Raw genomic sequence first — 15,031 nt, forward strand, 5'->3', positions numbered from 1 at the left:
GGCATCTCTCTGTGTCTGACCTTGGTCTGACCTTGGTGCTGATTGTCCTGGTGTCTCATGGTTCTTAAATGCCCCACCTCTGCCACATACACACCCCAATTCCTCAGCCACTTGGGGTTCTTCCAAATTAAGGTTTCTCTTGCCAACTTTCATACCTGCTTCCCTGCCTGTCTGGACCAGTCAGTGACCATTTTTATCATAAAAGGAGGAGATGGGGCTGGGGGTGTAGCCTGGGGGTAAAGTGCTGGCTCAGAATGCCTGAGGCCCTCCCTCATGGCGTTCCTTCCTTCTTATGGTCCTTGTTCTAGGACAGCAGCAATGGGCTACGATGTTCAGGGGAGAAGATAACTCCAGTCCCATCACCCCTAGCGGAGGATGGGCTGACTTCCTGTGCTTTCATCCTGGCCCCTTCTGGAGGCCACTTGAAATGACCAGGAGGTGTTTTCTGTGGGCAGGTGACAGGATTGGTCTAGGAACAAGCAGTTGGCAGCCCAGATGACCTGGTGTTTTCCCCCACCCCATTCCAGGCCTGCCTTGACATCCACTCGGAAGAAGCAGGTCTCCAAGAAGCAGACGACCTCCAAGATCCTGGTGCGGAATATCCCCTTCCAGGCCAACCAGAGGGAGATCCGGGAGCTTTTCAGGTAGGTCCCCACACTGGGCTGTGGGCACAGCGCCCCCTGGAGGCTGCGAGGCTTCCCAGGTCCTGACTGATAGTGCTTTAAGCCCACAATGGGGCTTTCTAAACTTTGCCTTTGGTCTGGCTTCCGTAATCTCAGAGATTATGGTACAAGAGTGCCCTGACCTCCCTTCTCAGAGGCAGGAGGATGTCTGGGTGTGTGCCTGTATCTTAGCGCTGTCCCCAGATATCAGGAGAGATAGCAGTTCTGGTGGCTGCAGCCTGTGGTTCCCCTGTGGGATTTACCAATACCCCTCCATGCAGGCTTTGCTGCAGGAGAGTCATTTCCTTCAAGGTGGGTTCCAGACACTGGGACCTTCACCTCAGCTCCCCAGAGGACCCTGTTGTCCTCATGGGATTAAGACACTGGCCTCAGTTGCTCTCTGGAAAAAGCCATTTTGGGAGGACAGTGAATGTGACATACAGAACACAGGCCATGGTCTGTTAGTACAGGATGCAGTCTCGGCTTAGGGCCCAGGCAAGTGACGAGAGTCAAAGACAACCTGGCTGGGACAGAGGTAGGTTGTCTTTAACTTCAGGGCTCTCCTTCCCTGGCCGTGATGGCACACAGGAGCCTGATGCAGGAGCCTGGACTTCGTCAGGCTCATTCTGCTCGTGGTTTGAAAGGTGGTCCATCAGTTTAAGTTCTTTTTTCCCCAACCTTTTTGTTTTATGTATGAGCATATAACTTCAGTCACGAACTGTGTGCATGTAGTGCCTCCAGAGGCAGAGGAGGGCATGAGATCCCCTGCAACTGGAATTACCACTGAGCTGCCATGTGAGTGCTGGGAATGAACCCAGGTCCCCTGGAAGAGCACCCAGTACTTTTAACCACTGAGGCAGCCATGTCTCCAGCCCTCCGTATCTGAACTCTTACAGTCTGAACCACACAGGCCTCAGGCTGACCACCCCATATGTGCATAGAAGAGCATTTTCACTTGGGTGGCCCTGCATTGAGTCTCAAGTTGAAGGAGACATTTCTGTGATCCCATGAGGGGGCACTGGATCATGAGGCACCCCAAGGCACGCGTTCTCAGAACATCAGGTGGGGCGTTTAACCCCTCTGTTCCATTCACCGAGGTTCAGCTGGGATTTTAGAGACCACAGGGGCCTTGAGTCCCCCACCCCACCCCCCAGCCCCCACCCCCGCTGTGGCCTGCTGAGGCTCTGCCTGGGGAGGAGCCATGTCAGGAGCACTCAGCCTCTGCTTGTCACTGTCTTGGGTGATGTCTCTGGTAGAATGACCTGTCTGCGTCTTGCAAGGCTACATGACAAGTGCTAAGTTGGAGAGGGAATTATCTTTGTGAGCTTGAGTCTCTCCTCTTGCTGGGAGGTTAAGGGATGGGATGCTGCTTGGGGAATCGGCTTCAAAACCCACCCCTTCTCTCCTGTTCTTCCCCATCCCCTAGGGTGGGGGTGTTCACCGCTGCGGTCAGCCCGATCGATGCTACATGCTGTCCCCTCCGATGTCTGAGCTCCAGTGCCTAGTGATACGGGTCACAGTCTGGGGTGAGGGGGCGTTTTTTTTCTTTCTTTTTTTTTTTTTTCCCCACATACCAGCATCCGGCACAACAGTCAAAAAGAGAGGGAGAGTGTCAGCTCCCGGCTCGCCTGCGGTGCCTCTACCTTTTTTTTTTTTTTTTTTTTTTTTTTAAAAAGAGTCCAATCTCAAAGCTGCCGCTTCAAAAGGAGTTGCTAAGAACCGTGCGTGTTGATCAGGAACCACATCCCTCCAAGATGACAGTGTCACTGGGATCCACGGTGTATCGGGGATGACATTTATCCAGGGAAACAATAGACTGCAAGGCAGGGGAAGGTGCTTTGTTTGATCTGTGTATTATACTTCCTCTTTAGCAGTCAGGGAATTAGTGTCTGCGGGATGTACTTACATGCAGCGTCTCTTCCCCTCCGCCATTGTTCTGACTGAGCGGTCCTAAACCCCTGAAGCTGCAACTGTCCTGGACAGTAACTGCCTCCCTTTTGTTAGCTTCCCAGAGGATAGATGGAGAGCTGGGGCCGATTACAGTGGTGGACAGCAGGGGTCACTGTGAGACTTTCCCAGGGATGCGAGGCCCGTGCCTCAGCTCTGATTCTACACAAAGCCACCCACCAGCCAGCGGAAGGTCACTGACTGAGGGGAAGGATGGCTTCAGGGTTTTGGAGAACTGGTTGACCTACTGTGTCAGGCAGGATTGGGGACGCTTCTTGTGGTAGATACACCCAAAGTCACAACCCACGTTCCTAGTATGTGCCTGTGTGCTGGGCTCTGTGCCTGGTGCCTGCCATGCTGGCTGGCTTGGAGCTTGCAGCCCTGGGCATGGGAGGGCTTCTGCTGTGGCCAAAGTGAACTCGAGGCACAGCCTACTCAAGACTGCACATCTAAGCTGGCCATGTGGCTTTCAGGGCTCTGACCAGAACTTGGTCTTGTATATCTGTTTTCCTCTCATGTTTATAGAAGGACTTGTCATCCCCAGGTTGTCTTGGTGGGGACATTGGTGAATGTGTGTTTATATGAGGCACTGTGCTAGGACCCCAGGGAAGGCACCTGCATCTGGAGTATCCTCTCTTCTGTCGCTGTCTGCAGAGGGCCAGGGAAGAGAGAGGCTGTCAGGCTCTGTGAGGGAGCAGCCGCAGTGGGTGGTGACTGTGGGTCAGCATCACCCAAACTGTAGGAGCAGAACCTGTGTCTTTACCCACAGTGCAGAATCCCAGAGGTTCTCTGTAGCTTTTCTCATCTCTCCCACGCCGTCATTCCCTCTATCCCATCAGCACCAAAGATGCTTGGAGGACCCGCCTGCCCAGGCCCCTCTACCCTGTGGAAGGACCAGCAGGGCTGCTCAGAGTGTCTGTGCACCTTGTGTGTGTACACACTGCAGTTCAGGCTGCTCAGCTGCAGCCATGGGCACAAGCCCCAAAGGCCCCCCCATTGCCTTCCTTGGGGCAGCCTTACCCAGAGTCCCTAATTTCAGGAAAGGCAGTGTCCATTCTGAAAGCTGATGCTTGATTTTCACAGGGGGCAGGGAGGAAGGTTAGGATGTTTGGAAGCCAGCCCACCCAGCCTCCCTCAGTTTTCTCCTCTGTTGGTGAGGAACTGTAACTTGACTCCTGCTACCTCTCTGTTCCTGCCTTGGGGAGGGATGGACAGACAGACAGGAGGGAGGGTCGCTAGCATCATTCTCAGTCTGGTGGGCACAGTTTAGGCTGTGCTTTCCAGTGGTTTCTTTCCCCCCAAGTGACTGTAGCATCTTTGGGGCCTCGCCTTCCTCGCTTTGGGGTGGAGACAGGGAGTTTGCCCAGCCGTAGGCTCCCCTTGGGTCCCTGTGGACTCAGCTTGGAACTTTGGAAGCCTAGTGTCAGGAGTCCAAGGTGGGAGAGAAGGCTTGGGTGGCAGGCAGGGAGAATGCACAGCCACGGCCTCTTACAGCCCTCCACAGATCCCCTGGGCAGTTTCTGCTCACACGTTCTCATTCTCTTCTCGAGGTGTCCCTTCCCTGTCTGGTTAGGGTATTCTTGTTCCGCTTCCCATCTCTGCCCCTCACCTACAGGTCCCTTACTTTGCCTTCCTCGCCATGGGGTGCAGGCCATCTGTGTGAGGACAGATTAGCCTCTTCCTTGCCTATACCTGAGAGGATGAGGAGCACGCCTGAGCTGGCCCAGGCCTACAAGCTGTGTGTCTCCTTCCTAAAAAGACACTACACTGATACTACAGAGGATAGCTAACAGGACATATAATAGAAACAGCCCATTCCTAGGTGATCTGAGTGTTTTCCCTGGTCAGTGACCAGGCCAGTGACCGGGGAGTCTAGGTGCATGGCTGTTCTGTGGGAAGGCCTGCTGGGCAGTGGTGGCGCACGCCTTTAATCCCAGCACTTGGGAGGCAGAGGCAGGCGGATTTCTGAGTTCGAGGCCAGCCTAGTCTACAAAGTGAGTTCCAGGACAGCCAGGACTGCATAGAGAAACCCTGTCTCAAAAAAACAAAAAACAAAAACAAAAAAAAGAAAGAAGAGAAGAGAAGAGAGAAGAGAAAAAGGGAAGGCCCTTACTATTGACTTCATGTCTGTCCCAGACCATCCCTCTGCCTCAGTCTCCTCTGTAAAGTATTCCCTACTGCTGCCCACCCTCCCAGAATGCAGAGCCCTTGGGATTTGAAAGTTGCCCCACAGAGGCAGGGCCTGTGTCCCTGGAGCTCCAGAGGCCCTGTGGTCCCTCCTAAGACTGGCTGTTGCAGAATGTCATTGTCGCCTGGCCCACCACAGCTTGCGGTACCATTGACAAACTCTAGGCCATGCGTGGTTCATATGGACTGACAGGCAGTGGTGAGCTAGCTCCTGAAGTGAGCTGCCTACAGCCTTGGATCTGAAGATAGGAAAACCCATCAGCCTGAGTCCCACACAGCTCTGCCAGCCGCCACTGGTTATGCGGCACTTACCAGAGAAGCTCCCTGCGTGGCTGGCTGCTTGCTCGCACTCCACCCCACCCACAGGCAGGAGAGGTTGAGCTTCTCCTGGATTTGAGACTCTGTAGCCCCTCCAGCTTCTTCTCCCTCCTTCCCTCTCTCCCTGTGAGCTTCCCAACTGGAGATACGCATGCGCGCGCGCGCACACACACCCAGCCCTCAGACTCTCACATGCAGGTTTCCTGTATCCTAGACTTGTCAGACATGAAGATGTGATGTCTCAGGGCAGTTAGAGAAAGGACACAGCCTGGCCCCCTAGTCCAGTGCCACCATCCCTAGCTCTGTGACCTGAGTCTCATCTGGAAATGAGAAACCCAGGGTGTGCAGTGCCGGGCAGTGTCTCAGACTGTGGATGCATAGGCGAGGCCTTCAGCTCAGCCTTGCCTGGGTTCCTTTCTCCTGCTCCATTGGCTTCTCCCAGCCTGTCTGCTAGCTCCCCTTTGACCCCTGCCCACGCTATTATCTACTTACTGAACAAAATCCCACTCTGGACTGTAAGGTCCAATATCACCAGAGTCATACAGTGTGCACGGGAGCCTGGTGCCTAGTGGGTACGCAGAAGATGCTCACAGAGTATGCGACTCACATATGCAGCCCTACTAGGCAGAGCCTTACCCTAAAATGCCGATGAAGTCCAAGTTGGGAGGCACAGAGAGGGTAAGCAGTTTGCCTAGGGTCACTCAGCTCTGTGGTGCTGTAGTTAGCTCCCATCTAGAGCCCATCCTCCTGGGACTGTCCCCGAAGGGCGGGGACATCCACTGCCTCTCAGATTGGCCAGACTCTGGCTCCAGATAGAACACCGTTTTTTTGGTTTTTATTTTGTTTTGTTTCTTTTTTTTTTCTTTTCCTGCAATTTCTTCCTCAGAGGTGTGAGCCACCTGCAAGGGTGTGAATGGGCAATTCACACCAGGCATCCAGAGTCTTTAATTACAGGCCTGGGTCTCCTGTGCCCAGCACACCTGTTGTGAAGACTTTTCGGACAGCTCAGTCTGTTTCTGTTCCTGTCCCTATCGGCAGGCAGTACCCTCCCTCCCCTGCCTGGGACTCAGGGCCCTGCTGCTCTCTGTCCTGGTTCCTGGCAGTATTTTCTAGAAGCTTCAAGCTCTTTGAACTGCTCTGCACAGAGAGAGTGGGATAAAGGGAGGGGGGCTCGTGTTCCCCTGGCTCTCTGGAAAGATGGATGTCATGCCTTGGGCCAGTAATGTCCCCTACCTCCCAGCTGAACCTACCTGTGCTCAGCAGTACTTGACAGTGTAGGCTATATGCTCCTTGTGACATGGGCCCTGAGGCTCCATCTGTCTGTCTGTCTGTCTGTCTTTGATATCATCTCAGAGATCCAGTATGATCATGGGATCGTGGGCTCCGGGTGGACCTGTTTCAATCTCAGAGTGGCAAGCAAAGGTTTCTGAAGACAGACATTTAACCCGGTGCCATGCTTAAGTGGGCAGAGGTGACCAGATGCAGAGGTTTGTGTGCATCTCATACTTGAGTGCCCACACATCCACACCTTAGCCAACACCCCACACAAGACATAGATGTCCCCACGATTCCTGGCCCTGCCACCGTCCTGAAAGAGTGGCCCCTCCCCTCCCTTCTGTGCCTCTGACAGCATAGTGTGTACACTCATTGAGGCCCCACATCCCACGCCTGCCTGTGGAAATCCCATGCTGCCCTGAGGTACAGTCATGCCGTCTGCATGAGCCACAGCTTGCCTGCCCGTTGCTGGGTCTCACTGTCAGGAGGTGGTGCTGTGATGCCTCGCCCACCTTTTCTACCCAGTCTCATTTGTGGGACTCTTACTAAGTTTCCCTATGATAGCTAGTAGTTGTCTGATCTGTACCTGTGTGGGGGATGGTGTGGGTGTACGTGTGTGCACATGTGTCTTTGCCCACAGAGACCAGAAAGGCCTGGAGTTACGGGAGGTTGTGAGCTGCCATGCTGGTATTAGCAACTGAAGCCCGTCCTCTATGAGAGCAGCGAGTTCTCAGCCGCTGAGCGAGTGCCCCCAGCCCCAGTTGTCTGATCTGTAAACCAACTTCCCTTATTAACGTTCTAATTGTCTCTGTCATCCTGTGTATTCTGGAACCGCATCCCAGATTCCATGATCGCAGCGTCTCCCTGGTCCTGTGGCAGCTCAGTGCCCACTCACGCATGGCGTGTCACTCAGCAGCCTTCCCTGGAGTCTGCCCCTCCCTGGCTTCCTGAATTGGGCACAGTCCCTCTGGAATCCATTGTTGTGCCTGGCTGAGGTAGAGGCTTCGTCCCCAACAGCACTGTTGAATTAGCTCGCCCAGCTGATGGCAATGCCCTGTCATCTGGCTGCACTACTATAGCCTGTCCTGTCTGTGCACCTTACACACTTCCAGTCTGCAGTGTTTGTTCCCACACATTGAACGATGGGTCTGGATGTTATTGGCTAAAGCCACTTACGGACCTTTGGGGGGAATGTAGCCTCTCAGGAACAGTTTTGTGTCCCCTGCACCTCAGGTTCCTGTAGCTTGAACCAGCTAGCAGCTCTGGATAAAGGGTGCCAGCCACTTTAGGACATACCCATGGCTTTGAACAGGGCCAGGACAGAAGGAAGCTAAGACAAAAACTGAGGCACTGTGTGGCTGACAGGATGCTGTGTCACACCTGGGGTGAAGCCAGTGAGGTTGGCCATGCCCCTCCTCCATCCCTACACATACTCCCTGGCTTCCATATGCATCAAAGAGAACCTTGGCCAGGGCTGCAATCCAGAGTTAAGCTTTTGATTCTTGTATCCAGTATTGGTATAAGTGAGCAGTCCCGTGAGCACTCCGGTAGATCCATGTGCATTAGCTGTGAGGTTACCATTTGGTATGTTCCTGATCTCACTGCCGTGGGACAAGACACAGTGGGCAAGGTCTCCTGACCATAGCAATGCCTGCACTGTGCCTGGGGTCCCCTTCAGTCCTCTACCTCTCTGGGTAATGGAGGCTTGAAATCTGGTAGCCCCACAGCAGAACAGGGAGCAGGGCCACACAGTGTCCTACATCCTTGTGTAAGATGCCCAAGGCTACCCATGTGCAAATCTGGAAATGACCCCAAATTTTAACTAGAAAATCAATACCCCAAACAGTGACAGATGGCAGTAGTGAGCTGCCTGTCACAGGAGTAAGCAGGCTGCATCTACTGCAGCTGTCTGTTGGGAAGACTTGAGTAGCTACTGAGTCAGTCACAGCTAGTCTGGCCTTTGGTCAGTAGTAAGTCCTTGGTCGTGTTGGGGACAAGCAGGGAGAGAGAAGTCACCCTGACTTCCATATGCTGCATCAACTTTATGCTTAAATCTGTGCTAATTGATATGAACCTGGTACCCTGGAAAGTTAGAAGTCCCTAGCTTCATTGTCTGTGGTGTGAAGACCAAGCACTGCGGGGGGTTGGGGGGCATCTTTCAACCCATCTTGGAGGTAGGATGGGGTTCTCTGGCCTCTCCTATCTCAGGCATCAGAGGTTGGCCGTGAGCTTGGAAAGGAGTCTAGTTTTCCAGTCCCACAGGGCACCACCGAGAAGGCAGAACTCAGGCCACCGCTTGAGCTCTCGGACCCTGTATGGATTGAGTAACCCCAGGCAGTTGTTTCAGCTAGATCAGAGAGCTGATGCAAGGCAGTGAAACCTATTGGTCATGGCTGCCTAGGATCCTGTGCTGGGTGGTGGGGAGGCTGCCTGGGCTCTGTGGAAAGTGGCATCACAATTGATTAGTAATGTCTGCTGTGACTGCAGAAGCAGCCACAGTTTGAACTGGCGAGACAGCATTCATCTGCTACAAGGCTATTCCCACTTGCCTGTGGGGAAGCCTGCTTCCCCCTCTGTAAGCAGCCAGCACTGGCACATGTCTTCTCTCTTCTTCCTGCTACTGGCAGCCATATCCAGGGAAGACACAGAGCTCAGACTGAAGTGGGGCACCCTGGGACTGAGCCGTGGTCCCTCTCTCCACAGTGAATATTTGCCTCGCTAGTTTTCTCTCTACACAGTGGCTGTTCTGGCCCATTCTCTGATTGATTCTTGCTTGCACCTCACTTGTTGAAGCCAGTGCAGGGCTCTGCCTGTCTGTCTCCTGGCATCCTGGGTATGAAAGGCAGCGGGAGCCACACAGATTGGGAGATTTCCCTGGAGTGTCTAAAGGCCCAGCAGCTTTGGGCCCCTTCTCCTTCACAGAGCTTTCAAGTGAGCAGGACTCTGTGAGCCTCTGGAAGGGGCAGGCCCTCACTACTGCATCACAGGCTAGTCAGCTCCCAGAGGGATAAGGACTGTCCTGGTAGGTCTTTTGGTTAGACATGGCCTCCCTAGGCAGCAGATTAAAGAATTGTTGTAAAAGCCTTAGTCCCAGTATCTGGTACCACGCACTTGTTGGGTCCACGTAAGCCGGCAGCTCATTTCCACTGTTAGCATCACTGGTGGTTGTTAGTCTCTGATTTGGTGCAGCTTCCCGATTAACACTGGGTCCTGGCTGATCTGCCTCTGGCACCCCGTGGCTCATCATTATCAGTCTGTGTGCCTGGCAGGGGAATATGGCCAGAGCCTCCAAGAGTCTGCAGAAGCCACAGGACAGTGGCTTAGAGGAGGGCAGCGGCTGTTAAAGCCGGCCAGCACTGAAGGGTCACGAGCACAGTGACCCTTCAGTGCTGTGGGAGTGGCCACCTCAGGGACCGTGCAGTGTTCAACCTACACAACCACACAGGCTCTCCGGAGTGCACCAAGCACAGGTTCTGAGTCTTGGCTCTGCCACCTGTCTCCTTCAGGGAAGTCATTTCAGTCTCTGCCTCTCAGAGTCCATGTTCGTGGGATGTCACCCAGTCCTCAGCATGACAGTCAGCGTAACACAGTTCCTGGCACTAATGCCAAGGTTCTCAGTGTACCCCGGGACCTTGAGTGTCTGCTCTGTGGGTACCCAGTGTTGGGATGGAGCCTGGGTAGGCTATGATGGGAGGCTGCTGCAGATAGGAGGAGGGTCTGAGGGATTCCTTTAGAACTCACTGAGGTTCTGAGGACAGTTGTGGGGTGCCATGTGACAAAGGAATCTGGGAGTGGCTCTCTGTGTCTGACGCTGTGCTGCAGGCAGAGGGCATGCAGACTCCTAGATTCCTTCCTCTGTTTCTGCCTCTGTGAGTTTCCTTAGTGTCTGCTGTGTCTCCCACCTCCCTGCTGCTCACCGCTTTCCCTTTAGATACATTCCAGAACACTTGTTCTCTGAGCCCAGTTTTTGGGGACTCCCCCCCCAGGCTTTTCTCCCAGAGAGAATGCTCCTGTCTATCTGTTCCCAGCAAGGATCAGCCTCAGATGTAGGTAGGGTGTGGCTCCTCCAGGGAACTGGCCTTGGACCCAAAGCTTACCTATCCTTACTATGGAGTGGGACATCCCAGAAGAGCTTTCCGGTGACAGGGCGGGTGGCACTGTGCACACGGGTTCCTCCTGCTGGAGACAGCTGCCTCGCTGGCTTTCCCTCTGCCTACCCTCATGCTGAGGGGCTGAGGACAGCAGGGAGGGATGCCAGGGAGACCTCTGTGTGCTGGTTGGGGGAGAAGCTTTCCCTGTGTTAAAGGGGAAGAAAGTATATGTGTTAGGGGCTGCTGAGCAAACATGCAAGGCGCACACGGTATTCATGCCTGCGCACAGAGTGAGGATCGGGAGAAAGCACACATAGCGGCAGTCAGTGCTGGCTCACTCCTATGTGGCCTAGACTCCCTCCCTGTGCTGCTGCGGTGCTGCTTAGAGTCAGAGGGAAGAGCACTGCCATCAGTATCCCCAGGGCAGGGCTGCTGGGGAGGGAGGGCCTTGAGAGCATTGCCTGGGTTACTCAGGTCAGATCCATGGCCAGTCATCTCTCCAGTGGCTCTGCTCTCTTATATCTTGACCTTTGAACTCTTGGGCCAGCCCCCTGTTCTAATCTCCTCGATGTAAACGTAGCTGGGGCCATTCCCCCCCCATCCCGTGGGTTTCCGCCCAGTCCTTCATATACCGCACAAACATTGGAAATTGCCTTCAGCATCCTTACCTGCTAACAAATGGAAGCTTTGCTCTCAAAGGCTCTCTCCCCATTCTTAAGTGAATCTCATTCCAAAGAGCGTGGGAAAGTGAGCAAAAGCCACAGAAGCAGCCATAGACAACTGTCTGCGTGGCACCGCCCCATCCTCTCTTCCCCCCGCGCCTCTGCTGTGGGGTCGGCATTAATACACTCCCTTCACAGATGAGGAGACAGCAAGGCAGAGAGGTTAAGTGACTCGCCTGAGGTCTCATAGCCGTCAAGTGGCAGAACCAAGGCCCTGGGGCCCAGGTTCCAGTCTGTACTCCTCCTCCGGCTCCATAGGCAAGTTTGATGGACGTAACCCCCAAACCGGCATCTCCCCTGCTCACATGTGCTGAGAGCCTCTTGTCCTTCCGAGTGTACGCTTAAAAGCCTCCTGCAGTGGCTCGGCTGGCACAGCAGGCTCCACAGGCCGAGTCCACCTTCGCCGGCGTTCACTGTTTAAAGTAGATGGGTGACACAGGCCGCTGATGGAGAACACACATTGTCACACACGCGGGGAGAAAGCGAAGTGTTTTCCTAGCACAGGCTGGGAGGAGGGAGGCTTGCTGAGTGAGGAGAATTCAGGCTTAGGGAAGGGGTTTCAGTGCAGGCCTCATAGGTGCCCGTCCCTGGGACCTTGGCACCATACTTACTGCCTTAAGTTTACATAAGGTCCTCTCTAACAGCCTAGCGCACGGGAGCTCCTTTTAACATAGCCAGACTGCCATGCCAGTGCAGAGCAGTTTATTAAGTAGGAGAGAAGCAGCATCAAGGCACCGTCTCTTTTAAAGCCTGAGACGGGGCTAGACCACTTTCAGAGGTGCCTAGTAGCCTCCTCTAGCCCTGGCTTTGGGGAAGAGCTGTCCATCCTACCCCAGAGCTGAGAACTCCGCCCATCCCTTGGATCCACAGAAAAGGGCTGACTATGTGCCCACTGGCTCCTCCCAGGGTTCATCTGTGCCATTCTTACCTAGGTGTGAGGGGCTGGCATCATTGAGGGAGAAACAAGTCAGCCTGGCTGTGGGTGACAGGGGAGGTGGGTGATACTCGCCCTGGGAAGCAGTTGAGGGGTTCTCTTTCTTCCTGGGGTTTCAGATGCAGCCCCCCATGTATTGGGCAAAAAGTACCTCATGGATTCCTTGCACTGGAAGATTCTGGCCATTCATCAAGTACATCTGGGAGTGAGGGGCAAGGGCAGGTAGCACCCAGTGGTAAGGGGATCTTGGGATAATTCTCAGGACCCTTTCAGGGGTCAGAGCATCTTCCCCAGACATTCATCCAGGACTGGCTGGCCACTTGGCTTCTGGTTTTTGGTTTTTGTTTTTTCTGCCAGCCTCCCTCCAGAGGCCAGAGCTGCCCTGTAGTGTGCCCCGGCCACAGCAAGGACCGGTGGGCTGCAGGATCGTCAGCGCAGTCACACACAAGGAATCACTCATTTGTATCTCATTTTCGAGTTATTATCGAGCTGCTGGTTGAGAGAGTATTTTGACAGCAGCTGTCAGCAAGGTGCAAGCGGCTGCCATCGCCTGCGATTGGCTGAAGACACCTATGGCAGTGCGCTGAATAATACCCCAGCCCCCCCTCCACCCACCCACCAGGAGAGGCAGGGGAGGAGGGAGAGCAAACATCAAGAGGAGGAGGGAAAACGCAGGCTTCATTAACATGTTTCTGACTCCCACTAGAAACAGCGGCCAAAAAGGCCCCAATTGTATCTCATGTTTTATTTAATTTATTGTATTTGAGGTTTGGGGCAACAAGGGAGGTGGATGAGCGAGGCCCCTTCCAAACAACCATTTAGGCTTGTCAGAGCTCATTGATTGAGTTAGCGAGATTTCCACTCCTGGCTTCCAGCTGCCAGGGCTGTAAGCCGGTCAAACTGGGGCTGACCAGAAGCCCGACATCTGGGAGTCAGGAAGCCTAGAAAGGAGGTGCCTGCGGTGAGAGAGACCCCACTGGTCCACCAGACAGCTTGGGAAGGAGGTGACCATGGAGAGGGAGGCCTGCCGGTCCACCAGACAGCCTCCTCATCTCCCCTCGCTGCTTAATTGAAGCTTGGTGGAATGTGTGCGCTTTGGCATCTCTCAAAGGCTTCCCTCCCTTCGTGGTAGGGAATTGCACGGAGCATGTTTCTTCTCAAGCTCCGTGTACCCAGGCAGGGAATAAATAACGGCTCGAATTCGCTGCCCTTCTACCCAAGCAGTTGAAAATTCCCTGTTTGTTTGGTCGTTGGGTTTGTTTTGTTTATAGGCTTGGGGGGAAAAAAGCCAGCTGTACCAGAAGGCAGATGTGTGGTGCTGGAGAGGCAGGCGCGCTCTGCCTTGCATTGAGGACCCGTGGGGGCTGTGCTCCAGGCAGAGCGCCTCAAAAGAATGTAATCTCAGCGAGCCAGACGATAGGACCATGTGTCGTCCCTCTTCCTTCCCAAATCCCAGCCCTGCTCAGACTCTCCCATGGGGCCCTAAGCGTCACTTCCTCCGGGTTTCACCTTCTGCAGCTGGGCCTGGTGCTGGCTTTTCCTGGACTGCAGATACCATAGAGCTCAGAGCTATGGTCTCAGGATGTGACATTTAGCAGTGTCCTGAACTGCCAGTGTTGTCATGACTCCGAAGGCACCTACTCTGTGTAGACACCACTGTGCCGCACATCTCCAGAGCATGGGACACATGAGGTCGGAGGCCAGTGGTGGTCTTTGGAGGGGGTGGGCAGCAGTGGATTAATAGAGGTGGGCTTGGGGTGGAGAGACTTGTCATGTGCCCAGGGCATATTCTGCATGAGTGGGTGCCCACCCAAAACTTGCCAGGAGTGTTGATAGTCATTGTGGCAGCCCAGACCATCCCCACAGGTGCCCACAGGCCCTCTGGGGGGCAATGCCACCCACCGGAACCTCAGTCTTTCAGTTACCAGTTACTTTCTATAGCTATAGCTAGTCCTGAGCTAGCCTTGACTTATAGAGGAGAAGACAAGAGCACAAAGTGAAACCACAAGCCTGTAGTAAAAAATAGAGCCAGCCGGCCTTTTCGGAGGAAGGTTGGGAGGAAGGCAGGGTAGGAGGGAGGGAGTGGGGGAGGAAGAGGAGGAGGAAGAGAAGGAAGAGGAGAAAATGGAAAGGAGCTTGGTAAAGATACAGTAAGGGGAAGGACACCATTGTGCCTAGGAGCCTATATCCAAGGCAACAGGGATAAGCCTGCTTAAGGCCCTGCACCTTAGACCCAGCAACCATGGAGATGTGACCTAAAACCAGGCTACAGCCACGAGATCTTATCTCAAACAGAAACAAGAAACTAGTCCTAATAGCACAGGCCAGCTACTTGAAATTATCCCAGCTACTTCAAAGGCTGAGGCAGAAGGATCCCAAGTTCAAGACCTGCCTGCAAAGCCTAGGGAGACACCGTCTCAGTGTGTAAAAAGCTGCGGTGTGGTTCACAGTGGTTCCTGTGAGGCCCCAGGTCCACCCTGAGCATCCCTAAAAAACAAAGTCAGGATTGAAAAACCAAACTATATTTGAGCTGAAAACTATAAAATGTGGCAAAGCAGAATCAAATACTTTTTGATGTTGCTTCTTGGAGATGGTGTTCCGTTATTAAACAGATGGGCCACACAGTGTCATCTCAAAGTCTGTAAACTCTACAGACTTTGTACAGATAGCAACAAAGTTCTCCCGAAAAGTCACTCCCTGCCCATGTCCCCTTCACTCCTCCTCTCCATCCTTCCTCCATCCCCAGCTCCCTGCCTTCCTCTGTTATACCATGTGGACGTTCATATCATGTCCCACGGTTTGAGCACCAGAGAGCTGACTTCCAATCCCTTGGTAACTCCCAGGCACAGCAAGGGTAACAGGGTTTGTCCAGAGCAGAGACTGGCTGGCTTTTTC

General features: G+C 53.9%; 1 protein-coding gene across 1 annotated transcript in view; it reads left to right on the plus strand.

Annotated features, from left to right (window-relative positions):
* Rbm19 (RNA binding motif protein 19) overlaps positions 1–15,031 on the plus strand; it is an 83,313-nt gene that overhangs the window by 26,690 nt on the left and 41,592 nt on the right. The window contains exon 21 of the mRNA XM_021162701.3: positions 528–644. Coding sequence (XP_021018360.1) covers positions 528–644 — 117 coding nt within the window. The remainder of the gene's footprint in view (positions 1–527; positions 645–15,031) is intronic.

Source organism: Mus caroli, unplaced genomic scaffold (genome assembly GCF_978045245.1).
Source record: "Mus caroli unplaced genomic scaffold, Mus_caroli_1 scaffold_4, whole genome shotgun sequence".
NCBI lineage: Eukaryota > Metazoa > Chordata > Mammalia > Rodentia > Muridae > Mus > Mus caroli.